This window comes from Crocodylus siamensis, chromosome 8 (genome assembly GCF_052110815.1).
Source record: "Crocodylus siamensis isolate JL-2025a chromosome 8, ASM5211081v1, whole genome shotgun sequence".
Classification (NCBI taxonomy): domain Eukaryota; kingdom Metazoa; phylum Chordata; order Crocodylia; family Crocodylidae; genus Crocodylus; species Crocodylus siamensis.
The window spans coordinates 58519379-58545633 of record NC_143402.1 but is presented as its reverse complement, the minus strand read 5'-3'; the positions used below and the strand labels follow the sequence as shown (position 1 = coordinate 58545633).

Here is a 26255-nt window from a genome sequence, read left to right as displayed (position 1 = left end):
AGCAGAAGTGGCGCACCGGAAGCGAGAGAAAAGGGGGAAAACGTCTGCGTTGCCAGGCAACCGCCCCCAACAGCCCTTGATGTCCCCGGCGCAGGAGCACCTCCCGCCTCAGCCCCGCTCCGGCAGCGAGGGGCGGTCCCGGGGACCAGCCGCCAGGGCAGGGGAGGGCGGTGGCCGCGGCTTCCAGCTTGTTTCCGAGACCGCAGTGATCCAGTCTGACAACGAGCGAGTTTAAAAAGTTTAATTAGTCTGGACGGGCTGTTTAGGTCACAAGACACTTTAGTAGGTGTAACTCGATACGGTCTGTGCCCCTGAGACCTGGCGGGAGCTTCGGGCCTAGGCTGCAGGCCCCCACCCCTTGCTTTACACAGGGGCACAGTTCCACTTAACACAACTAGGTCCACTATCAGCATTAATAATCTTGGAGAGCATCTTTCCCGATAAAAGGCACGATTTAGGTAAAAATCATTTAAGCCACTGCCAGAGGTCCAGTTTCCAGTATGGACACATATTAAAACAGGGCTCAAACTGTTTCCAAAACTGTTCTTAAAAATAGTACACATGAAATACTGTCACAAAAAACTGATTCTTCAGGCAAAATGCTGCTGTTACTCCTTATGTGAGCACAACATTACTAGAGTAATTGAGTGCAACAGAACAAAACACGGGTTGCATAAGTGTTAGATCATTTAAATTCCTCAAGGCATTACACAGATGTGTGGCATTACACATGTGTGAACAGGTCAGTAGTCACCTTGGTACTTCCAAACAGAGGACTGATTAAATAAGGAAATTATCCATTATTTGTAGTATAGGCGGGGAGCCGGTCTCCACCTACACCTGTGAATGCCAATGCCTTCAGTTTTTAGGAGATTTAGTTCTAGTGTTGGCAAGAGCACCAGCAACACAAGCGCAGTTAGAAACCCTCTTCTAGGCATGCGCTGAGCACTCCGAGTTTCAAGTACCACGGGTTTGCTGGAGGGGGAGGAGGGGGGTTAAACATCTGCAAGCAGCTCTTGTGGCTAGAACTGGTGTTCAGCAGTTGCCACACACTTCCCATAGATGGCAGCATAGGTTAAAGTTTGAAACTACCAAAGCAAACAAAATCAGTTAAAAGGATATACAGCAGCATGACATAAGGTAACATTAACAAGACTTAATGTGACCTCCCATTTCCCCCTCACTTCCCTGCCTGGTCCACAGATCGATCGCATTATGGCTCTACAGATGGCCCAGTGCAGCATTCTCCCCCTAGCTTTGACATTTAGCCATTTTCCATCCCATATACTTTCTTCCCCAAATAAAATTAAAAAAAATAAAAATAAAAAAGCTTACACTGCCGACCGAAGTTTGTAAAGAGCCACAGATACTGCACTCTAGCAAACACTAACCTGATCAATTTCCAGCGTAAGTAAATGAATGATATACTTTAGTACAGTAAATTTTAGACGTGTTGTTAGAACAATGATGTGTTAGCTGGGAACAATTCAGGATTCTACCTTATGTAAACATGGAAGGCCCTCTAAATAGCAAAGCAAAGTTAAGAGACATTGCTGGGAGGAAACCTACTTAGGACACATTCATCTCTGTTCAGTGATATCTTTCAGACATTGTAATAAATTAGACCATAAATTTGTTCCATGTTGCAGTCACTCAGGTTTGTAGTGGTTACAAGAAGAAAAGAAACTCTCTCTAGGTGCTGAACTGCAGAAAAATAAGATGTCTGTGCTCAGGATGGGAGTAGGTCACAGGTGAATGTGCTTTATGCAAGGGCAACATCCCACAAGGCAGTGAATTTGCCTCCTGCAGCCAATGCATTGTGCAAGAGTTTTGCACCACTTATCTAGTAGTCCATCACTTCCGCAGGTGAGGCCCCCTTTTACTAGTCAGTAGTGTTTTGTTTTTTGTTAAGGCAAATCCCATCACAGAGTGACCTTTCCACCAAGGATCCTCTCATAGAAACATTCATCCAGCAGAACGTATTTTCCCAGCTTTAGATCCAGAAAGTACAACCGATCTGATGTTTGGTGGGGGTCAAATCCTTCCCTCTGTAAACGAGTTTTCTGGATCTTAAATGTGCCTTTAAAAAGAGAGAGAGAGAGAGAGATTAAAGCAATAAGTTTGTAGGGCTCCTATATTGTGTGGAAATAGCAGAGTTAAGAACAGAAACATGAACTAACATAATACTTCTTCATGGTTTTAGAACCAGAGACTAGCTACTGGCTGGCTGGCTGGACTAACAGCCTATTAGTCACAGTGTCAGCAAGTGTAAGACACAAGTGTGCAAGACCTGTAACATAAACTGGGATAAGTGATTAGGCAAGAAAATAGCACATGCACATAAAACCACAAAAGGCTGCATCTGCAGGTAATGAGCACGCTTTAGATTACTTAACAGCTAACCAGACACACACATTCTCAAACACTTTACTGTTGGGCAAAAGGCTCCCGCTGACCCAACACAGCCTGCCTACATATCAGCACTCAATTCCAAGCATGTATCCCAAAGGAATAAAGTAATTTTCTTCTGCAGAGGTCTCTTCAGTTAACAGCCCTGGACTGGCCATTCTCCAGTAATAAAACTAAACCAGTCATTAATCCGCTCAGAGTGTGCGCGCCTGGAGCGAAAGATACATTTAGCCTCATTTCACAATCCACGAAAAAGAAACACTAGGGACTGCAGCCAATTAATTCTAAAACCAAGTTACTAAGTACAGGTTTCTGATCTCTGTGTAGAACCAAAGCAAGTGGCAACTTTGATACTTCTGACTTCAGGGTTCATTCTCAGGCTAAAGGTTACCAATAGTCCCAAGAAAAGAACAAACTTAAAAATGAATCACAAATACCTGTGGTGTCAACCTGGGGCAGGAGTCGGAGAAAGATGGGTCGTGCATACGGAGGCAGCACCTTCTGCAACTCCTGATACAAAGCATTCGGATTCAGTTTAGATTTAGGATCAGCTATAGCTGCCATTCCAGCTTTCCCTTCGACCCCTGAAACAAACAATAGACCTCAGATGGATTTACAAGGCATAAAAAGGGCACGTGGCTGGGTGGGCTTCAAGCATTACACAGGTGTAAGCACAGACATCCACCCGAAGCCCACCTCTTCACTCTGTTCAGCCACAAGAAAGGGCAACATGCACCATCCCCTGAAGTAAGAAGTTCTTTGTAATACTGACAAACCCTGATGGGAATCCCTTCCTACCTCCCTTAAAGGTACCTTTATCTTGTCTTTGTTCCAAAGAATCTACCGAACTCCTGTCTTATCAAACCTCCTCCCCTTCTCATGCCAAATCTAGGATGAAGCCAAGGGGACAGAACAGTCATTTAATGGGAACTTTTCTGACCACAGATTTTCTTGGAACAGTTTTCTCTTTCACAAAGGGACTTTTCCTCTCACTTGCTGTAGCTTTTTCCAGGTCCTTCTTACACAGAGCACTCAAGGGCTATTTATTTACTCGTTATAAAGGCTCATTTTGTTCTGTATCGGTTTCCCATGCCAGAAACCTAGGCTTCACAAAAGAGAATTATTGGGAGGGAAGCCAGACAAGTCCCTCAGTGCTGAGTAGCAGCTAACCCTTAGTTAACAGAGTAAGCACCCAACCCCGATCTGGCCATCAATCCTTCATGACCCACAAATATTTCTGTTTTCATGGAATTCTGACTATTACTTTAATCCAGGGTTTCTGCAGAGCTCAGGCTACAAACAGGCTAACACAGGAGTATCCCCCTTAGGCAAGCCCTTTAAGGCATCACAAGCCACAGTTAGAAGTATGTAAATGAATAACCCACAATGAAGGATTATCTGAAGACCAGAGATTGCTAGATACCCAGACAGACTGCTTTTCAGAGTCCTCTGCTGCCCACCCACATTGGGCCCTACTTCAATGACAACCAATTTCAATTTCTCCTGGAGGGGATGAAAGAAATTTAATGACCTGAGTCGCCACATTCCCCTCCCCACCAACCATGGGAGCTCTGGGTCTCCGGTTACCTGGTACCTCCACTCCATACACTGCAACATCTGTCTGGTTAAGGATGTGACTCAGAATTCCTTCTACTTCTGTGGTGGAGACATTTTCACCTCGCCATCGGAATGTATCCCCACTCCGATCTTTGAAATACATGTACCCAAGTTCATCCATCACTAACACATCTCCTGTGGTGGAACAGACAGGAAATGGCATCAACCAAGTGGCCCTACAGCCTGCCTCACTGACCTTGGATTGGCCAGCTAGATAAAACACCTGGCAGTTAATAAAAAAATTATTCACAGCTCCCAAGCTGGGTGGCTAGAGTGGCAATGATTTCTCTAGTGTCCACAGTACCTGCACCTGGAGCAAGAGGGAAAGAAGAAAGCCAATACAATGAGGGGTGTGTCAGCAAGAATCTGTCCCTACTGAATTTCTTCTTGTAGTTTGGACATTCCCTGTTGAATCCAGCAGAGATGTAACTAGCATTTTCAGGGCATTATGCAGTGATACTGGAGGACAGCAGGGCATGCCAAGCTGCTGCTCCCACCATTTGGGTTACTCCACCCTGGCTGCTGCAGTCACACCATCAGCTTTCCCAGATGCCACCATTCTGGCACCCTCCCCCCCCCCCGCCCCAATGCTGGTGCCCCATTTGCCTTGCCATAGTCACATTACCACAAGGGTGTCAAACATACAGCTTGTAGGCCAGGCCTGGCCTGTGCAGCCACTCTTATCCAGTTTACTTGGCTACTACAGGTAACTGAAAGTGAGTGAGCATGGCCTGCCACAGAATCAGGGTACTTTGGCTCCTCTGGCCATGGCCCCCAGACCTTCCCCCCCTGCTGCCAATTGACCCCTGCCAGCATACCCCTATTGCCACTGGTGTACCCTTCATTGCTGCCATTGCGGTGGCCGCCCCCTATGCCCTGGGCTGTATCTGACCCACAAATAACCCCACAGTACAAGTCCAGGGACTCAGGTGAGTTTGACACCCTATGCTACTAAAATCAGGGATACTAGGCTGATGGCAACAGGAAAGAAGCTATTGGACTACACAGACTCCAGTTAAATTGCTTGCTATTACCCATTAAACAGTGGGAACTCTTACATCTATGACTGAGAACATGTCTGCATCTCATGACAGTGAAGCCTGCACTCATTCTGACAGTACCTGAAAGGTATGCTCGGTCCCCTTTTTGGAACACGTTGAATGCTATCTTCTTATTGGTGGCACTCTCACTGACATAGCCATCAAACCGTCGTAAGGGGTCCTGTTGGTTTATTCGACCCACAAGGAGGCCTGGCTCTCCTAGAGAAAATAGGACATGACTCCATGAGGTGGCAAATGCAGTCAAGGGTGCCCAAACTAATGATGGTTTTTGCCACATGTACTCAATTCATGCAGACTGTCTTACTGTCAAGTCACTGACTGAGCTGGGCTTTTGAAACAGAGACCTGGAGCGGAAAGGCTTTTTATTCTAGTACTAGTCCCTGGAGCTAGCAGTCGCTTATCTGATAGCCTTCTAGAACAGTTAAGGCTTTGTAAACAGTAACATTTACCTGGGCGGCAGGGGATGCAGAGCCCATTGGAGCCACGGATAAGCTCCATAGTGTCCTCATTTACCTTCACCAAGCGAATCGGATAAACATTGGGCAAAATCCGACTGTTGAAGCCACAAGCGCCAACCTTACAAAAACAAGTAAAAACAAATGAAGGACAGTGAAGGGCTTGGCCTCTCAGCTGCCCCTTCCATTGTATCTGGTTGCCTTCTTCCTAACAAAGACAAATGTTTTCTGAACCTCTTCCCAACTAAACAGGTAGGCAAATGCACCCCGAATGGCAACTGTCCTGCAGAGGTAATGTTCACATAAATTTACAGATTTGGTTCATTGCAGGGTACTATCAGGGCTGCGAGAGAAGCAGGGCAGATCATCTGCCTAAGCAGACAGAACATTTCCGTCTTCACTGTAGCCATGCATGGCCTACCTTTCCATCTAGGTTAGCAATGCTGCAGTTACACTCTGTGGCTCCATAGAACTCCCCAATCTGCTTAATTCGGAAACGCTTTGTGAAGTCTTCCCATATGGTGGGTCTCAAGCCATTTCCCACGGCCAGCCGCACCTGATGCTGCGTTTCTGCCTCCCGTGCTGGCTGATTCAGAAGATACCTGCAGATCTCCCCAATATACTGAATAATCTGAAGCAGTAAACATAAGTACAGATCAGACTTCAAGAGGCTTTTATTAACGTGCTGGGAAAACCTGATACATCAATGTATATGGTTGCACATTCACAGGATGAGCTATCCTAGCATCTGCTGCGTGGTTTATATTGCAGTCTCCTTGGGCTTTTGTATACACCACAAAATTAGCCTTTAAAGTGGCTTAAATGTCCTTTTGCACCGCTTTAAAGGTGCGGCTGTTTACACCGTCAGCAGCATACTGTGCATTAAATGACTTCGGGACATAGCAAAATAAGAACACCTCTGAGGTGTTTTAGTTTACTACCTTATAGCTGTGGAGGGAAGCACCAGGCCTGGTGCACCTCGGGGGCTGTGTAAGCAGCCTGGCAGCAGCCCATGCAGGCACGCTTCCACCTGGGTCGGATACCTGAGGGCAGGTGCTACCTGGGGGGTGTCACCATGAAGGGAAGCACCAGTCCTCCCACAACTCAGGGACCATTTGGCCCGCCAGCAGCTCACGCTCTCCACATACTGCTGATGGAGAGGCAGGTAAAGATCAGGCCCAACCCTTGTGTATACACCACCGGGGTTCACTTCTGTTTAATTCTCCCTAAATTGAAGCAGTGTTTTTAAAAACCCACCACTTCAATTTAGGGAGAATTACACCAAAGTAAACCCCTGTGACATGTACAAGCAGCCCTTGTGCTGAGAACTGCACAAAGATTAAAGAAAATTGTCACTGTCCCTAACAGCTTGTAACTCTAAACAAAGTACAGATCAGAGACAGGTATGGGTAGAAGCGCAGGCAAGACCAACGTGACTTTGGCAACTGGAGCAGCCAGCCAATTAGAGTGATGGCCCTTAGATTTGTTATAGGTCACAGCAGAGGACAATACGCAAGCGCATACAGAAAGGAGAGGATGTGGGCTACTGAACTGTGTTAAGGAAGACAAGAAGGCCCCCAAAGAATACTCTTGCAGCTGCAGGACTGTTAAGTGGAGGGAAATAAAAGGTTTGGTTAGTCAACAGAGGGGTAAACAATGCTAAATTCAGATAATAAATCACAGTATGCTAATGTCCAGGGCTCCTGAAAGTGACTGTTTCCCTGTAGCTGCTGTGGAGTCATCCCTGGCTGCACCACAAGAGGTCAGTTCTCCTCCTCTCCCCAGTCTGGGTAGGTCCCCCTCTGCTCCACTGCTGCTTCTCTTGTTTGGAGAAGTCTCTGCTGCTCCCTATACTGCTGAGGCCCTGATCTGGTGTTCCCTGCAGTGTGTTACACCGCAACAGAGAGGCTCATGCCTGCCAAAGAATGGGTTGCATCTACAATGCAAGGTCCTCAAAGAGCCAGGGCAAATGAGAATGCTGTTTTTTGGATCAGAGTGCTGCTAAGCAGTTCAGAAAAATACACTGGAGCTGGGGGAAGTATGCAGAATTTCCAATACCAGCCTCCAAGCCATGACACATCAATACCCCTGGGGGTTGGGGAAGAAGAATTTTGATCAGTCAGTTCTCCTTATGTTGTGCTGGTCACAATCCTCCTTCTACCTCAGCTCTGTCCATTTCCATAAGATGGAAGCAGCTGTGTGTTCAGAGTCAGAATTTATCTACTGTGCATCACCCAAAGCACATATATTTGAGAGGAAAGAACTGAAACAGTCAAGATAAAGCTCTCCTTCCATGAATCAGCTGCCCACTCAAGGCAAAAGCCAAGAACTCTCTGAAGTCACTAGATAAGACTAACAGTTAAAACACAGTCTAAAGCGTCCCTTAACTGTGCTTTTGGAAAGTCAGAGGAGGTAGAGCCACACGGCACTCGCATTTTATGTTTACACTGAGGTTATAAATTCTTAAAAGCATCTCATTTCTCTAGTTTCTATTTCAACAGGATTAAGTTAAATTCATTGTGTGCACTGGAATCATGAATGACAGAGGCAGGAATGATCACTTCTCTGCCTTTATGCCCCACATTTCCTGATGTTCACTTTATTCATTTACATATGGACTGTCTGAACAAATTAAAATTTGCTGTTGCTATTGGGGTAGTGAGCATGGAGCACTGTCAGGTGGACAAGCCAATCTCTCCACTCCCATTTCTGTGGTTATCCAGGACACAGTATTACAGTCCAGGACACTGAAGGTTTATAGCATAATGCTTAAAAAGATAGGAGAAGGAAAAGACAGACTTTGGAGGAGTGATAAGACTCATGACGGAACGTGTGAGGTAGATAGCAGGGAAATGTCAGAAGAGAGGTCTGCATCTAGAAATAACCCTGTCCAAAACAATTGCTCATCTGCTTCAGGCTGCAGAGACAACACTGCTCTGCTGGCAGAGTTTTCAATGTTCCTTACTGTGCATTTGTATTTTGTGCAATCATCCCAAAAGCGACTTGCTGAGAACTTCTTCCTGATCACCACAGTGAGACCATGGATAAGACACTGGCCGACTCCCATGATGTTACCTGGAAGACCAGGAGAAGCAGGGTATCAGTACTGCTCTGAGTTTAAGTCACTTCAAAACAGATTCTTTTACAAGACTACTGGAGGGTCCTTGGCAACACCTGGATCCACTCGAGCACTAAAACAAGCAGAACTAGCATGACCCTTTGCATCTGAAGAGAAAGCAGCCTACCTGCTGAATGGTAGAGGGGCAGGCAGTTGTACATGATGTCCTCGGGACGCATTCTGTAGGCATAGTACCCAAAAGCAGCTATACGATAGTACCTAGAAGAACACGAAAAATGCTAAGGAAGTGACACAAACACGGCCTTGACCATCACTGGCTGAAGAACAGCTTCTGGGGGGAGCTTCTCATTAGTTTCTCACCTACTATGAACTACGATGGCAGCCTTCGGCATCCCAGTTGTGCCAGAGGTGTAGATATAGAAGAGTCTATCTAAAGAAGAGAAAGCAGGTGTAGGTCAGATCATTCTCAGCTATTTCTGTGGACAAATCTCATTTTGCCTACGGTACTTTCTCCTTATCAGTCTTTTGGCAAATCACGAGTGATGGCTGTGAACTGGTGACAGCCCATGAGGCAGTAAGCTGATAGGGCTGGCACGGAAACTGTCACAGCTGCAAAAGAGAGAGCTCAGTGCCCAGGAGCTTCACCCACACAAGCAGACAGTCAAAGGCACCTTCCTAACTCACTGAATTTAGAATGCAGGGGCCTAAGGGCACAAATTTTTCTTCTCTCTCCAAACTGCCTTAGAAATAGGTCAGCTGTCAAACTTAGACATCAATGGGGAGATGAATCTAGGGGAAAGGTCACTCCAACCAATGCCTGAGACAAGCGAGTAGCATACAGCAAAGTTCCTGAGATTCTGAAGGCAATCCAGCAAGTCTGCATTCCAAGACATTGCAATCCCCCTGCTCATATACTAACAGAGTTACTGAAACAGAGAGAACACACTCGCCAGTTCTAATACAGTTAATGGTCTCAAAAATATTACATGAACTACTTCCAGTTCTAGTGGATACGAAATGCTGCCCAGCCAGTTCTCTCCTTCCTTCCTTCCTCTCTCCACAAAAAGAGGTTGAGCTATTTGTAAAACCTAAACCCCCATGTGGGTATTACTAGAAAATAGGAGAATCTGAATCTAGGAAAATTTGTCTGCACTTTCCCAAGAACACATGATTAATCAGCAAGCCTCTCTCCTGAGACTCAATGCTGGAAGATGTGCCCTCAAGTCTATGAACTTCAGCAGGAGTAAGGTGACAGAGCATTTCTTTGCAGAAAGTGCATCCCTGGTAGGGTGAGGTCTTTAAAAAAGTAACAGCCAACTCACTCTTGTCACTTCAGGCTCCTCTGAAAGCTCTGGAATGATTTTCAAGCAGGCATCTACCACCGTGCAGTTCAGGTTCTTACATGCACAGGGTGATTTGTGCTTCAAACACTGCAACGCAAGGTCCTCTACAATTTGCCTCCAGATTTGGGTATTCAAACAAAGTTCTCAAATTGCAGTCTCACACATGCAACCAAGGAGAATGAAAACACCAAGAAATTTACCATCTAAACCTTTGGCTGGGATTTGATGTGGAGGAGATTTTGATGCGGCACTCAGAAGAGGATCAAGATGTTTAGTCTCCTTGGGGACAGAGTCCAGGTTAAAGTCTCCAGAGCAGAACTTTGTCATGTTCTTCCCCAGCATCCCATTCACTTCAGATATTGCTGCAACATGCAACATGTTCCATTGAAAAAGTACAATAGTCTAGGCCACATTAATAATATCACCAATATTAAGTGAGTGCTTTTACAATCTCAAAAGGCATCTACAATGCTCAGACCAAGACACACAAAGAGCATTTGAGAGACTATCCTAGTAACATCCAAATTACCACAATTCCAACATCCTAGTTTCAACAAAAGGCCTTCCTGGAAGTCTAGGCAAATTCATCTCTCCATCCATTTGTACCATGTATAGTGGTACAACATTAGCAATCTGCTAGAATTTAGATGGTATTAACCAGAGACTGCCTCAGCCAATTCTTGGAAGCAAGCAGTTTGGACTTGCTGAGCTAAAACACCTTTACTCCTTGTAATTGTTTAATAGCCTCCTTAGCTAAAAATGGACTAGAAATTACTACCATCATCCTCATCTGATATGAATACATCATCCCATTTCTTTCCATATACAGAACATATAGACCAATTGAAAATCTTTGCCTTTTTTTTACATCTTTCCTCAGGACTAAGTAAGAAGTGCATGCAAACTCCCAAGTGACTCACCTGCAGACAGCTCTCCTCCAAAGATCACAGCTTTTGCACCTGAGGTTGTCACACAGTAAACCAGAGAATCAAGACGCAAATTGAAGTTGATAAGGGCTGCCTCAATGCCAACTTTTGCCATCCCGAGCCAGAGGCCCACATACTCAGGGCGGCTCTCCATGAAGATGGCAATCACGTCACCCAGCTGGTATCCCTGCTGGTAAAAGAAGTTAGCCACTGCATTGGAATATTCATCCAGATGCTTGAAAGTCCATTTCTCATCAGTGGCTTCATAGACCAGTGCCACTTTGTCAGGGTGCCTGTGGACAACATCCTGGAAGATCTTTGGAACAGTAGTTTTGGCTCGTTGATGCTTTCGCAACTCATATTTGACTCGTAACAGCACCGAGAGGCCACTGCAGCAAGGAGAAGAAAGTCAGCTCTAGCAAAAAACTCAGCACCCCCAAAAGGGTTTAACATACAGTCCAATACTGTCTGCCTACTATACAGGCTGGTAACTTTTGGCACAATTTTCTACTCTGCCATTTGAGCTAAAAAAGTTCTACCTGTCACTAGGGTACACATGAAAGCTGTTTACTGCAGTCAGGAAGCCTAAACCATCAAATTCAGGAGAATCTACATTTTCAGTTAAATAAGAAGTTTCTTTTTAGCTGACACGGTTCAGCACTTACAGATATAAGCATGGTCCTGAGCTTCTACTGCTCCTAACAAGCCTTCTCTTGAAGATTCAAAGTGAAAGTGGCTAGACTATATAGAATTATACAGCTTCTCCAACAGTATGTGGACAAGCAAAGCAACAAGATGTTTCACTCTACTGGTGCTTGGAAATCCTTCCAGCAGGAAAAGGAGCAGTACTTACAAAAAAAATGCACAAAGGAGAAGCAAAGGGTCCATGATCCAACACTGAAGAGACTGGGGGAGAAGGGAGGGAGGAGAACAAAGAGAAAAAAAATCCTCCTTTCAGCAGAGACAAAGGCCTCCAAAGGAAATGGATATGTATTAGTCTCATGTAATGCAAAAAGATGGCATTTTAAAGTACAAACTGGAAATAGACCCATGTTAAAAATTCCACCCACCTCCTCTGTCCCACTATTTGGGCACTGCCTTCAATCTCACTCACATCCATCTCTTTTGTATTAGCATCTAGCTAGCTGGCACCTGGCTAAGGTTTTCATGCTTCAGTGCTGGAATCACACAGAGGCCAAGGGAACTGCAGCATTTATAATTCTGGATTTGACTTGGAAATCAAATTCCTAGTGTTAAGCTTTTAGGAACCCTGGATTTGGAGACTCGGCATGTTTTACCAAGGAATCAATGGATGTGGTTAAATCCTGCCAGCCATTAAATATCCTTACAAAGTCAGGAAACAAAATATTGCAAAATGCAGTAAGCAGGGCTCTTGGAAATAGATTATGTCACAGTGTGAGGCCACACTGCAGCCTTCCTCTTTGCAGTTTTCTTTGGGGGAAACTAGGAAAGAAGATGCTTCTGACTGGGACAAGGCAAAAGATACAGTTTCATTGTGTGACATCAAATCATAATGAGGTTTAAAAGAACACAGCCAAAGGCTTCCAATATAAAACAATTCTACACAATTGTGAGCAAGTATGCAGTTCCTACTCAGAACAGAACCCTTCACTGTATTGCTTTTCATATGCATCTTCTTTCCATTCACAACCCCATGCCACTCCTACCATGGAGTAGAGAGAGGCACGCTCTTGATGTTGCTAAATGAAAACTGTGTGGGAAAGAGAGGACAAAATAATTTAGAAAATGCTGGAGGGAACAAACACAAGGAGAGTGCTTGCTAAAGATCATCCAAAAGAACATGACTAGGGGTTAACAGATGATCAAGGGGGAAAATAGGTTGAATAACTGCAAAACAGAAAGATCTACCAAATTCTGAACAGGAATCCCAAGGAAAAGGGAACTGTGTTCACCTCTCTGGATACTCAGTATTAGAAAAAAAATACTGAAAACATGAGGAATAACCTTGCACTAACCAAGCCGAACAAACTAGATTGGACCTAACAGGTCTTTTACACTTTCTCCAATTGCTATGATCATTTTAAAGCAGACAAGCTTTAGCAGCTAAATGCATCTTGAAACAGTTCACACTTAAGAGTAACAAAATATTTAATCATCTGAAACATAACCATGGAGTACTCTACGTTTGCCATGATTCTTCTGCTTTTTCTTACATTTACAGCTATATGGTCTCTAATGGGAGATGTTTTATAATCCTTAATATGCAGATACATACACCATCTTAGCACCAAGATCTCCTGATTTCCTGATGGCAGGAGGCTTGTGACAGTATTTTTTCCATCAAACAGGAAAGAGTTGCAACATAGGTGTCTGGATAAGTCTCCAGAAATATGAAAGGTCATTTAATATCAGGTCTTAAAAAACCCTCATGACTGAGTGCCAAAGACAGGAACCCTGGTCAGCAAAGCTGCAGGGAAGGGGGGAAGGGTGCTGTTTTACAAAAAACTTGCTGGCACTTTGTCAGGTTGAGCTGGCTTTTCATGGTGACCCTACACTGAGCTGTGCCAGAGACAGAACAGAAGAGCCTTTTCACTGGTTAGCTACACTTCTCAGATTCTTAAAGGGCTTTATTCTCCCTACATTATTTTCTGCCATTATTCCTCACTTGCCACGCAATCAGGAGGAAACAGCCCTTCAAAGCACAGTGACAGCCACAGTAAAGCTAGGCAGTCTCTGGTGATCATAAGAGCCTTAAATCCTTTGGAACAAAGGGAACCCCTCACAGTAGCCTAAGAGGCACAGAACTGAAATACTAAGGACAGAGTCCCAGGATATAAGACAGGCAGTAGACTCCAAGGTGTTATATGCAATAAAAACATTTTTTTAAAATCTATAATCTTAATATTGACCTACTGTAGTTTTCACTTTAGGAGGAACAATAACATGCTTTGCTTCTGTAACAAGCTTTACTCACCCCTTGTTAAACTGCACAATAGGGCCATCTCCTTAGTGCAAATTCTCATTCTGTTAACCATAAATATTCAGCTGTTCTTACAAAAATTGCACCATTCAAACCACAATGTGCAATCAAAAGAACTTCAGCTTCAGAAAAAACCCTGACACCATTAAATTGGCACAAAGCCAGTTTACTATAACCTCTGATTCCATGCCCTTTCACACCATTTCTGAAATGTGAAATCTATCCCCCTTCCTGCTAAGTCTAAACTATGTCCTGAAGACATGTTCCCAAAAGTCTAGGTTATAAACCCCTCCAGGGCTCTTAGTGCATGCTGTTGGAGTCAAAATAAATACTCCATTGTTCATTGGAGGTTCATTGTTAATGGTGAAAAGCTATTTTATAGAAACAAAAAAAAAAAAAAAAGCACATTATGGCACAAGAGGAAGGTCCACGAGGCAATACTTACAAGAGATCTCTCAGAGCAGTCTTAAAGATGATACGAAGAAACCTCCACCCTCCACTGCCAATGTAAATGCCCAGTGTGGCTGCCAGACTCCATGACCAGGGCACACCAAAAAATCTCATTAGCCCAAGGGAGCCCAGAGAAGCTGTATAAACCCCAACCATGCGCATCTAAGGAGGGAGAGATTTCAGAATCATCAGAGCCAAGCAGTCAACTCTGACCCCTTAGCAACCCCCAGCAACAGGCAAGAGATGCATCCTACCACTACTGAAACCAGCAGGAGCCACTGTTGTGCTCACAGGACTCAGTTATAAAAAAATGTTTAATGACTAGCTGTCAAAACAGCAAAGCACAGGGAACAGGACTCTTATGAATTAATTTCTGCAAGGTTCAGCAACATATTTGGATTTATGACTTTTCTAGCCATTGTACATGCCAAAAAGGTAAACCATGAGCCAGACTTGAAGTAACTCTCTAAACCAACCACAGACTTCCTCAGCCTGAAGAAGGGCATTTGTACCCAAAAGCTTGCAAAGAATTTTTCCAACTATTGTGGTTGGTCTAATAAAAAGAGAGCAGATTTACCCAAAGACCCTTGTCTGCCCTAGACAATGAGGAGTTCTCACAGACCCTGGACGAGGATCATATACCGCAAGGGCTGGAGGAGACCTCAGGAGGGCACATCTATCCAACCCCCTGTTCAAAGCAGGACCATCCCCAGTTAGATCATCCCAGCCAGGACTTTGTTGAGCCAGGCCTTGAAAACCTCCAAGGGTGGAGATTCCCCCACCTTCCTGGGTAACCTGCTCCAGTGTTTTACTACCCTCCTCCTGAGAGTTTTTCCCAGTATCCAACCTAAACCTCGCTGGCTGCAGCTGGAGACCACACCGGGTTGATCGCTGTGACTAGAACACCACGACAAGCCCCAATCCCTCACTTTGTTTTTAGCAGTTCATGAGAAACAGGTCGCAGGTGTGGATGTGGGGCAGGGCCGGGAAGGGGAAGCATCTGTCGAGTCCTGCCCCGGGGCTGCACAGCACCAGGCACCGTCTGCCTTAGATGCACCGCGGCGTGGTGCACCTGTCCCGAGAGACCCGGCAGGTCGCTCGGCGGCCCCTGTCCCTTATCCCGAGACAAGCCCCTGGCAGGTCCGCGGGGGCAGCCGCGCTCTCAGCCTGACCCAGCGGGGGACGAGGGCGGCAGGCACCCGGCACCCACTCCTCACTGAGCCCGGCTCCGAGAGCAACGTGTGCACGCACCAACCCCGAGACAAGGGCAGCTGCTCCCCGTGCGCCTCGGCCCCAGCCCGCCACTACCTTGTCAGCTGCAGAGCGCCCTGCGCGCGGGCCGCCCACCCCGGAAGTAGCGTTAGGCAGGGGGCGGGCCGAGCAGGCTCCGCCTCCCGCCGGGGCTAGGACCAGCGAGAACGCCAGGCTAGACAGGCTGGAGCATAGAGAGCTCGAGGCTAGAGCGGCCGCGCTCGGGTCCGCCTGCAGGAGGCGCTGTGGAGCCGTGGGCCGGGTCCGGAGGCAGAAGTAGTGGGAGCTGTTGGTGGAGCGGTGCTCTGTGGTTTGTTGGATCCGCTAGACCAGGGGTCAGCAACCCCCGCATGCCTGCCGAGCATGGCACGCTAGGCCGTTTTGCTCGGCACACCACCGCCAGCCTGGGCTCTAAGCAGCTGCTGCCAGCCATGGAGCCCAGGCTGCTCCCAGCAGGTGGCTGAGAGGCTGCGAGCCCTGCTGCAGGCGGACCGGGGTCTGTGCCCGGCTGCAGCCTGGAAGCTGCGAATATCTACGCCAGGTTCCGACGTGCCGGCACTCTGGCACCTTCCAAGATAGACGTGTGTTTTTTCAGTACTCCAGCCAAAAAACGCCTACCCCTGCACTAGACCGTTGCAAAAAAATGTCCTTATTTGCAGGCTTTTGGGCTCACGTGCCCTTCTTCAGACAAAGGAGAACGCAGAGTTTAACACTCTTTGCATGCCTGGGGAAGGATGCATGAGCCTGTAAGCTTGCAAATACCATTTTTTTGGTCAACTGTCTAGTGGGGCTAATAAAAGATATCGCCTCTACCAGGAGTTGTGACTGCTTTTTGCAGTTGTGAGGAGTGTATCTAGCTGCCTTTCCACCCTCGTGTGGTAGTGACATAAGAAACTATTGTGTGACATCACACCCTGTCCCATGTCTTTGCTTTCTTGGAGTCACACTGATCAATTGTGGATCTATGTACGACAACATTAGAGATTCATGATCTACTACTATATTTATATGAATACTCATGTTGGGCTCTATTTTTAGTATAATATTTGTAGTTCGATTATTTTGTTGGAACTTACTTATATTATGGTTGTATGTGTGTTGTGCCATTTTCAGGAGCATGGCATTTAGCCAGAATTCTTAATGAATTGAATTGAATTTGTGTCACACTGCATTATCAGGAAGGTGTGATGCCACGATGTCTTGCTGCATCCAGTCTAGGCACTGTTACGAAGCTCACAGTTCCCCTGGTTCTGTAGGCGAGAAAAGGGTTTGTGCCTGGGGCCAGAGGCGACTAGTTTGAAAGCAGGTTCCCGGAGATGGCTGCATTTGTAGTGCAGGCAGTGCCAGAGTACTGTCTCTAGGACATTCCTTCAGTCCCATGGGTACTGCTGTGTTTCACAGCATGTATCACTTACTGCCTAGTTAGCGAAAAAACAGGATTTAAACAGGCTGCCTCACTTGCCGCAGAGCTGTATGTTTCTGTATCTATTCAATTCTTTGAAATAATTTTATAGGTAAAAGGGTCTGAGAGAATGTGCAACAAATTAAAGCATTGACAATAACTCAAGTGTCCAGCCTGTGTTCTCCGGTCACATTCCCACATCTGCTTCTAAAAGACTTAGTGTTATAACATTTATGTTCAGAGAGGCTGTTTAGTCTTGGTTGCTGGGAACAGTTCATGCAAAATGAGCAGGGTATAGACAATAAGTTTTTCAGGTTCCTTCTTCCTCTCTGCTGGGTCACAAACTGTAAAATGGTTTCCAGCAGTTACTGAGCCCTTTGGATTTCCAGCAGCACTTTGCAAACCGCTACATCTTTTTTTCTAATATAGTCCTAAAGTATTTTTATGTCCTCATGCAACCCTGACTATTGTCTTCGCTTCTTTCTGCTCAAAATTAAATTTGTTCCAAACAGATGATGCTGACCTTTCCCTTAGTTCTGTTTCTACACATTCATTTATGAGACATCTGGCATTATACCATCCTAATGAGAAAAAAAATGTTTTGTATTTCTGCAAGTCCTCCATGTTTGGTTCAGAGAAGCAATTTGAGAGGCACATACTCTGCGAGAAATACAGCAACATCGTTGAGCTGCATTCCATTGTTCTCGCATCCTATGTGACTTCAAGTAAACTATGATATGGTGGATGCACCCCTCATTTGGGCACTATTGCCTGTAAGTTGTAGTATCTGTGAATATGTAGGAAGTATAATGTGTGTGCATTAAGCAATGTTTCAAAATACTTATTTTGATTTATCCATCAAACACTGGGTTCATTTTCCTACCAAAGTTACTGATATCTCAAGAGCCCGAAGCAATCTGTTCTGCATTCCTTCGTCTGCATTAGACTTATTTGAACATGAGATTTTGCAGATCACTGTAAAAGAACAGATTTTCCAGTAATTCAGACTTCATTCCCCAGTATCCCCCAGTTACAGAGTATATGTTGTAGCAAGGTTCCCATTCTCTCCTGCTTTTTGGCAAGAAACATCAATGTTCCCTCCAAGCTGTGCATGTGCACGGCCATGCACAAATTTAAAATCTTGCTGTGCGCTAACTTATTAATGCTGTATACCTGCCCAGAGAGGAGCTGGGCGTGGAGAGCGGTAGAGGCACTGGGGCTGGTGCAGGACACTTACCAGAGGTAAGTTCAGGCAACGGCTTCTCCCTGAAGCGAGGTGGAGGTGGGGGTGGAGGCTGGGGCTGGGGCAGAGTGCCTCCTTGCTCCCCAGGGTAAGGCGGGGATGGGGGCTGGGGCTCAGGGCTGGCACCAGGCAACTACTCTGCTCCCCAGCCATAGATCCTCCAAGAAAGGGAGAGAGAAGCTCTCTAAGACTAATAGCAGTCGCTCCTTGCAGACCAAATATGCCCCAAGTGTCTTCTCTGCAGCAGGTCCTCCATGGGTATCCCTACCACCCCAAATTAAAATCAGCATCTGAGATCAAAGAGATTTGCTGTGCTGCAATCAGAGGCTCAAGTGAGATTTATATAGTGCAGGTGGGGAGAAACTGCAGGACTCCAGGGAACTGCTCCACTCCCCAGTCCTGACGCCATGTGCCTCCTTGCTCCCCAAGGCAAGGCAAGGTAGGGGCTTGGTCATTTAGAAATCACACAAAGCCAGTTATCTTCTCACTCTCAAAATTGGGAAATATTCCCATTCCATAGAAACAGGGGTTAGCTGCATTTATGTCCATCCATCCATAACCTGCCATGACAAGGGAAAGGTGACCAGAAAAGACATCTGCACCCCACACACACTTCCCTTAATTAGATAACTTTACAAAAATGTAAGTGATCACACCTTTAAAAAAACATATGCATAGACTAAAATTATAAATGAAACTCTTTTACTAGCTTAGGTGAATACAGGAATACCACAGATAAGCTTCTGAATAGTAGCCAAGAGCAAATACTGCCTGAGAATACCAGCCATGCTTCTGAATAACAGCCTGCACTGAAGGAGGTGGGACCAAAGTGGTGTGCTCACGGACCAAAGCAGCATGCTCAAAGATTGCTACACCTTGGAGGGAACATTGATAATCATCAGTGAACCTGCTTTACCACCAGCAAATTATCAGAATTTGTAGCTATGACAGGTCTTGCTGAATACCTGTTATAGTTTATTAGCTATTCTGGATAGTTAAGCAGCAGCCACAATATCAGTTTAAAAAGATTAAAGATGACTTTGCAGAGTTTGAGTCCTCAGTTTATTAATAGCTTGGTAGATGCAATACAACAGACAGATTATTGGATTTACTATAAACTCAACCAACCCTTCAGAGTAGTAGCAAGACTGAAGCATTATCTTCAGTTTTATGATGCAGACAACCTACAGAAGGAAAGGTTCTAATGACAAACACCTGTAGGCAAACTCCATGAGCCACACAAAAAGACTCTCTGAAGACACTGCATAACATTTCCTTCCCACTGAGTTTCCAGATACCAGAATGGAACCCTGCCTTGCAAAACCTCCAAAATGGATTAATTATTTAACTAACAGTATCAACCTGAATGCCTAGGCTTAGCATGGCTTCCCTTTTTACTGGGAAGATCCTGATTGTAAACAACAAGGACTGTGATGAGATGGACACAGAGCGTGAACTTAGTCAAAGGCTGGAAAACAAAGTGATGCTGCTTTATTTTGGGTCTGGTGAATGTCCTCGATGCCAGGAATTCTCTCCGGTCCTCAAAGATTTCTTTGTGAGACTCACTGATGAGTTCTATGTGGAAAGAGCTTCCCAGCTGGTCCTGGTATATGTGTCTCAGGATGAGACAGAGGAAAAGCAAGAAAAGTTCCTGAAGACCATGCCAAAAAGATGGCTGTCCCTGCCTTTCCAGGATGAGTTTAAAAGGTAAGAGCTTGATATAGCAATAAGATAGTAATAGTAGCCTTCTGATTTTTTTTCCAGATGCTGTTATTTCTTCCAAACTTTTAAATATTTCTATTATTATCCAAAGCCTCACATTACAGCATCTGTGTGCCCTAAAGACTGGTACAGGGCAAGTTATTCCTGTATGCATTATCAAACTACTCCAGGGTGTTAACTGTATTAAGTGAACACAGATATTCCCTCGTCTTGGATCCTATTATGTAACCAAGCATAGTTAACACTGCAGCTACGTAGATGACAGCAATACTTTGTGCTTCTCTCTCAGAAGGTAGGTCTTCATTTTTCCTATTTATAGATGGAGAAACTGAGGTCTGGAAAAGGAAATGACTTGACCAAGGCCTTGCAGGGACAGAGCCAGAAAAAAATCAGAATTTTGAGTTCTGACTCCCAGTCTTAATATTAGTCCACCAAGACCACCTTTTCCTCCCAAAGCTGAGGCTTTGATCTCATCATAATTTATTTTAAACATGTACTTGGTGGATATGTATCAACTGGCTTCATGAAAGAAGTTAGTTCTAAGGATTGTTTGAACAAAACAAGACCAGCTCCTACAGAGTAGTGGGGACAGTCATAAGGGAAAGACTAGAAAACACCAGAGTGCAATGAGGAAAGTGCAAGAAAAGCAAAGGCAACAGGAAAAGATCTGAACAGACCACCAGTGCTGTCTACAACACAGACCATTCTGGGTGAAAGGCAGCGTGTCCAGATATCTGAGCGGAAGACCTGGGTTCTCTTCTCATCTTCCACTGGCTTGCTGGTTGAGAACTGCCCTTACAGACTCCTGTTTATTTCTTGTTCTTAAAGAGATTGTCCCTGTAGGCTGTAAGAAAGACATGAGAAAAACATTATGGAAGCACTTGGCAACAGTCCTCCAAATCCTCACATCACACCAAAGGGAAAAAGGCTGCAAGTTATTGTGACTTCATTAATATAAAATAAGCAATAATTAAATGGCATGACTGTTCCTTTGGAGTAAGTACAGACAGTCAAAAAGCCCAAGGCTGAATTGATTCAGTCTTGGCAGGTTAGTCTAAGTTGCAAAGATTGAACCAATAAACAATTGAACAAACATTTATTTGTGATTCAGGAAATGCAGCCATATGCCTACAGTGGCTCAAGCCAGAAGCCAGGGGTTGCTAGAGCATGGCTCTCTGGCAGGTAGCCAGCATGGGCTGTGTGTTCACTTCCTCTTCTTGCTGCCCCCAAGGTCTCTTGGATTTGCAGTTCACAGTCACAGCAGCAGGACTCTGCAGGATTGCTTAACGCTTCCTCTTCCTGCTTCCAGTATTTGTAGTCCACAGTTGCAACCAGCAGTAAGCAATCCAGCAGGGCAGGGCAGCTCTGTACTCAGGAAACAGTGAGTTTAACCACCCTCCCTGGCCCCAGACCCCAGCAAGGGTTTCCTGGTGGGGAAGGCAGTGAGCCAGCCTTCACTGCTCCAGCTAGAGAGCAGAGGGGCGGGACCAGCCCTGCTCTCTGAAGCAGACAGCCCAGCCCAGCCCAGGGCTGCAAAGCATGCTGGGATGCTGGAGGACTCTGATTTAACTTGAACCAGGATCAGGTCTGTGACAGAAGTTTCATAAACCGGTTTAACCTAAATCAGTTAAGTCTGGTACTACATTCAGCCAGCTTTATCTTAACCCAGTTTCAGCTATTCTGAAACTGGTTTATGTGCACTGAATGTCTGTTCTGTTACAGGTTTAAACTAGTTTCTGATCACTTATACTGGTTTATGTGTAACTTCTGTCCCTAGCCTTGATGATTAATCAGAGTATGATACAGCTTCAAAGCTTCTTACTAATATTTATGAGTTCATTATTCCCTTGGAGGTGAGCTGAAGTATTCCTTCCTCTTCTACAGGCATGGGGGGGAAGTCCTCCGTTAAGGCCAGAGCCTTCTTTGTGAGAATCATTTTCAAAGTCAGGACTAGCAGGCAGGATTCCTAACTTAGCTTCTGTTTTTCAAGCTGTTCCCATGCTGCCTTCCAATGGTAAAGACTGTTTCACGTCAGAGCAAATCCATGTCCTTTTTTTTTTTTAAGGAAATTTTTTTGTGTGTCGTTTGTGAGTCATTCAAGAACCACATGTGGCCCTACTACCAGGAAACATCCTCCACCCCTTGCCTGGGGTTTCAGATCTTCTGGCAGGCATCCTATGTGCAAGCCCAAGCCTAGAAGCTTGGGGTTTGGATGCCCCTGATTTTCACTTGCCCTCAGCCGTATGGCCACAGGAGCGAGCTAGGGAGAAGTCTCCCATTTCCATAAAGGCAGCGTATAGCTGAGATTTTCCCACTGGAAGTGAAAGTGCTCAGCTAGTGTACTACCTCCTGCCATGTTCATGGTTTTCCCCAGCCAGCGGGAAAACCACCTTAGTAATCATGGTATTTCCCTTGCCAGGTAAGCAAATGCATGACCTGCAACTGACCACCACCGACAGGTCTGGAAATCCAGCCTGCAGCCTGCAGTAGGAGAGGCAGCAGTTCTCCCTAAAGACGGCTCTGGTGGGTGGCATGTAGTCTTTAGCACCTTGTCTAAAACGCTTTGGGCTTTGTGATTTAAACTTTCTGATTTTGGTTTCCAGGGAGCTGGAGTCAATGTTTGTTGTGTGTGACACACCTGTAGTGGTGGTACTGAAGCCCAGTGGAGAAGTGATTTCTGGGAATGCTGTGGAGGAAATCGAGCGTCTGGGTCCTGCCTGTTTCAAGAACTGGGAGGAGGCTGCTGACCTGATCAACAGGAATTTCCTCCTGGCAGAAGATTTTGATGACATGTCCCTGAGAAGCATCACTGACCCCATCCGCCGCCTCAAGTACAAGCTGGACAAGAAAATGAAGAAAGAAAAGAGGGAAAATGAAGAGGAAGATGCTATGTTGTGATCACTGGCGATGCATAGGGGGTGCAGGTAGGTGCATGTGCACACCCTGAGTGTGGCGGTGCACCCCCTGTGAAAAAGTGCTGCTGACACTGCCGGTGGCATCTGCAGGCAGTCCGTGATCACTGCTGGTGGCATCTGCAGGTGGTCACTGACCGCGGGTCGGTGCGTGCCACTCCCTCACCACCCTCCTGCCGCTGACAGCACCATGGCCGCACCCGGGAGCTCCCTGCTTGCCTCCACCATGCTCCTCCTGCCAACAGTGCCGCCTACCACCACCGCCACCTGCGAGAGCTCACCGTGTCCCCCCAGCCTCTGGGGGCACGCAGCATTCATGGTCCTGACTGGGAGTTAAGATGCTCCAGCTACACATATACCAGCTAGAAGACTGGACTATAGAGACTCCCCAGCAAATACCAGCTGCCTTCAGCTCTAAGGCAGTCACTTTCAGAGCATGAACTTGTATTTATAGATACTTGTATTGCCACAAAAATCTCAGGATTTCTGTGGCAGCTGCAGGGTCTACCTTCTACTATCACTGGTAACATTACACAGCTTAAAGTTTAACTTCTAGGATTCACTCATTTCAGTGCTACTGGACAGATGGCTTCATCACCATTTTTTATGCTCATTGATGCACTCCATTATCCTAGACGTTATGCACAGATTATGTAAAACTGTGGCTAACTATAATTCATTATTTGCTAACCTCTATTGCCATCTCCTGGAAGTAAGTGACAATTGTGGAAAAACCTACCTATATCGTGGTTACAAACAACTCTGGCTCTTACTTCACAGTAATTTCAGCAAATTTCAATAATGTCTTAAGTTTTTTCTGCTAGCTACAACCTTAAAGCTTAAGTGCATCGTCATCATGGTTTAATGGGGGGATTCAAAATAAAGAACCAGTTCCATTTCCTTTAGTCCCTGATGTAACAAGGCATCATCTGAATGAAGCCTGCTTTGAGGAATCCTTGGCTTCTTTCTTCTTTCTAAACTAATCCCTGGCTGCTGTTATTCATTAACTGCACTGACTGAATTTAACCAAGTTTTGCATGAGGACACACTGCTAATTCTTGAAAGGCTAAGCTGATGTATAGCCCAGTCCCTGTTATCTCACAAAACTTTAGCACTTGGGTCTGCAGAGAGAAAACATACGACTCCAGTCCAGCAATTCTTGTTTCCCCATAATCCCATTATTCAACACATTTAGAGGTCAAACCACTTACATAGTTGCCTAACAATTTAGATGCCTAAATGTGTGTCGTGACCTGACCAGCGTAAGAGCAGAGAGTCATTCTGCTTGAGACTGTAAAGAGCCTACGTGAATTATTGGAAGAACTAAAAGGAGGTGTCTGTTTTTAGTGAAAAGGAGAGGGGCATAAGGCAAGACCAGCCTGTTCAACTTGTTTGCCCACTTGATCCTCCTTCACTTTACCCTGGGGCTGTCTGGCAGGTAGAAGAAAGAAGGAAAAGAGGAAAATGACTTACTGGGAGGGGCTCAATCATATCCACAGCTGCCACGGTGCTAGTACAACCATAGCCAGCTCAGCTTACAAAAGGAGTGTATCTGCAGACTTACAACACTTCTGACATGCTAGGACACAAGCAGAAAAGTAACGAACTGCAAAATAGCTTGCTTTTTTTTTTTTAAGATTAAGAATGTGAAGTGGCCTGTTGCATTTTATTCTTCTTCAGTAGCCTGGACATTAGTCCAGAATGGATCACCTGACATCCCGCGTCTATTGTTGTGATTTTACAATAACATTTTCTGATATTCTAAATGCTTTCTCTTCCCTGTTACTACCTGAAAGATCCACACATATAGCAGGGGACCAAAGCTGAGCTACGCACAAAAGTGCTGTCACACTGATAAGCAGAGATATCATTAATTTGTATTAAATGCTTTCAATGACAAACATCTGAGGAGTTAGTTATAACAATGGTGGGAATATAGTTCTCACACAGATCTGTAATTTAAGTGAACAGTGCATATCTCACTTGCGAATCTCACAAAACCTCTGGAGCAGAGCCAGCTTAAAATCAACCTGTACCAATCATGTACAGAATTGAGGAAAAGGGCATAAGCCTGCAGCTGCTACGCCTAGTGAGTAAACATGCAATTGCATCTTGTGCTCCCTAAAAGCAGCTGAGAAACCCTGCTAGAAATCCCAGTGAAAGGGAATTAGAGCCTCTTGGGCATGAGCATGTTGTTGTTCGAGGCCATCTCAGGATAATAAGGGCACAGCACAGCCTATGCAAGTTATGTAACTGGCAAATCCGCTTTCATGTACTGTCCAGCTTATGTTGTGACCTCTCCAGGGAAAAGGTGTAGCTAAATTGGACATCAACATTGTCATTTGGAAACTCACTTAAACTCCCCAGTATCCAGAAATAACAAGTGTACAGAATGTGTGTGAACAAAGTCACCAACTGTATGCAGAAATTGGTGGGGCCAGTTCTGCCCACTTCTACATTCACTGGTAGGCCAGAAAGCAGCTTGTGTCCTAACCACACTGGTTACTGAGAGTTCAACATTTTAAACCCCCAGTGAAAAAGTTCAAGTCATCCTACTTAAAAGAACTTTTATTATGGTTGGTAATATACATAATGAAGCATACAATGTGTAATAATTATGGATTTAAGAGGGAACAGTTGCAAATTAAGTCCTTCACCACAACATAATTCTGAATGGCAATGACTGTAGATAGCTCTGAAGATCTGAATTTTCAAAAGACATCCTAGACATCTAGTGATATGATGATAAAGGAAACAGTGAGGTAGAAAGGAAGTATACAAGTACAAAAATAAGCATCCTTGGTTTCATAGTTTCTAGGGTTGGAAGGGACCTGAGCAGATCATCGAGTCCGACCCCTGCCATGGCAGGAAAGAGTACTGGGGTCAAATGACCCCAGCAAGATATTCATCCAGCCTCCTCTTAAACACCCCCAGGGCAGGAGCCAGCACCACTTCTCTTGGAAGCTGGTTCCAGATCTTAACTGCCCTGACCGTGAAGTAGCGCCTCCTGATGCCTAGCCTGAATCTACCCTCTGCCAGCTTGTGACCATTATTCCTGGTCACTCCTGGTAGTGCTCAGGGGAACAGGGACTCCCCAGTGCCTGCTGGTCCCCCCTGGCTAGTTTGTAACAGGTCACTAGATCCCCCCTCAGCCTTCTCTTTTGGTGGCTGAACAGGTTCAGGTCCCGTAGCCTCTCCTCATAGGCCCTGCCCTGCTGCCCCCTGATCATACGAGTGGCCCTCCTCTGGACCCTCTCCATGCTGTCCACGTCCTTCTTGAAGTGCGGCCCCAGAACTGGACGCGGTACTCCAACCGCGGCCTGACCAGTGTTGCACAGAGGTGGAGGATCACCTCCTTGGACCTGCTTGAGATCTGTGGATGCATGACAAGGTACAGTTGGCCTTCCTGACTGCATCGCCACA

The 26255-nt window shown here is 45.5% G+C and overlaps 2 protein-coding genes across 2 annotated transcripts; one reads left to right on the top strand and one right to left on the bottom strand.

Moving 5' to 3' along the window:
- Positions 1–226: 226 nt before the first annotated feature.
- On the bottom strand, positions 227–15674 carry SLC27A1 (solute carrier family 27 member 1). The gene is made up of 13 exons (XM_090060547.1): positions 15611–15674; positions 14298–14464; positions 10885–11279; positions 10165–10326; positions 8982–9051; positions 8788–8879; positions 8508–8617; positions 5964–6173; positions 5537–5663; positions 5148–5285; positions 3997–4161; positions 2847–2993; positions 227–2080 (listed from the first exon to the last, which is right to left on the bottom strand). The coding sequence occupies exons 2-13, from the start codon at positions 14462–14464 to the stop codon at positions 1923–1925; spliced, it is 1941 nt and encodes a 646-aa protein (XP_089916673.1). The 5' UTR covers positions 15611–15674; the 3' UTR covers positions 227–1922.
- A 3898-nt stretch (positions 15675–19572) lies between these two features.
- On the top strand, positions 19573–22818 carry NXNL1 (nucleoredoxin like 1). Its single transcript, XM_090061584.1, has 2 exons — positions 19573–19905; positions 22524–22818. Exons 1-2 carry the CDS (start codon positions 19580–19582, stop codon positions 22816–22818), a joined length of 621 nt encoding a protein of 206 aa, XP_089917710.1. The 5' UTR covers positions 19573–19579.
- The last annotated feature ends 3437 nt before the right edge of the window (positions 22819–26255 follow it).

Bases quoted from the DNA above. Each gene is read 5' to 3' on its own strand.
- SLC27A1 (XM_090060547.1), bottom strand. From the start codon at position 14,464: ATGCGCATGGTTGGGGTTTATACAGCTTCTCTGGGCTCCCTTGGGCTA. The intron at 10,327-10,884 runs GTGAGTCACTTG...TGCATGTTGCAG, and splicing joins TGGAGGAGAGCTGTCTGCAG to CAATATCTGAAGTGAATGGG. The intron at 9,052-10,164 runs GTAAATTTCTTG...TCTCTTCTTTAG, and splicing joins CCCAGCCAAAGGTTTAGATG to ATAGACTCTTCTATATCTAC.
- NXNL1 (XM_090061584.1), top strand. From the start codon at position 19,580: ATGGCTTCCCTTTTTACTGGGAAGATCCTGATTGTAAACAACAAGGAC. The intron at 19,906-22,523 runs GTAAGAGCTTGA...TTTGGTTTCCAG, and splicing joins TTCCAGGATGAGTTTAAAAG to GGAGCTGGAGTCAATGTTTG.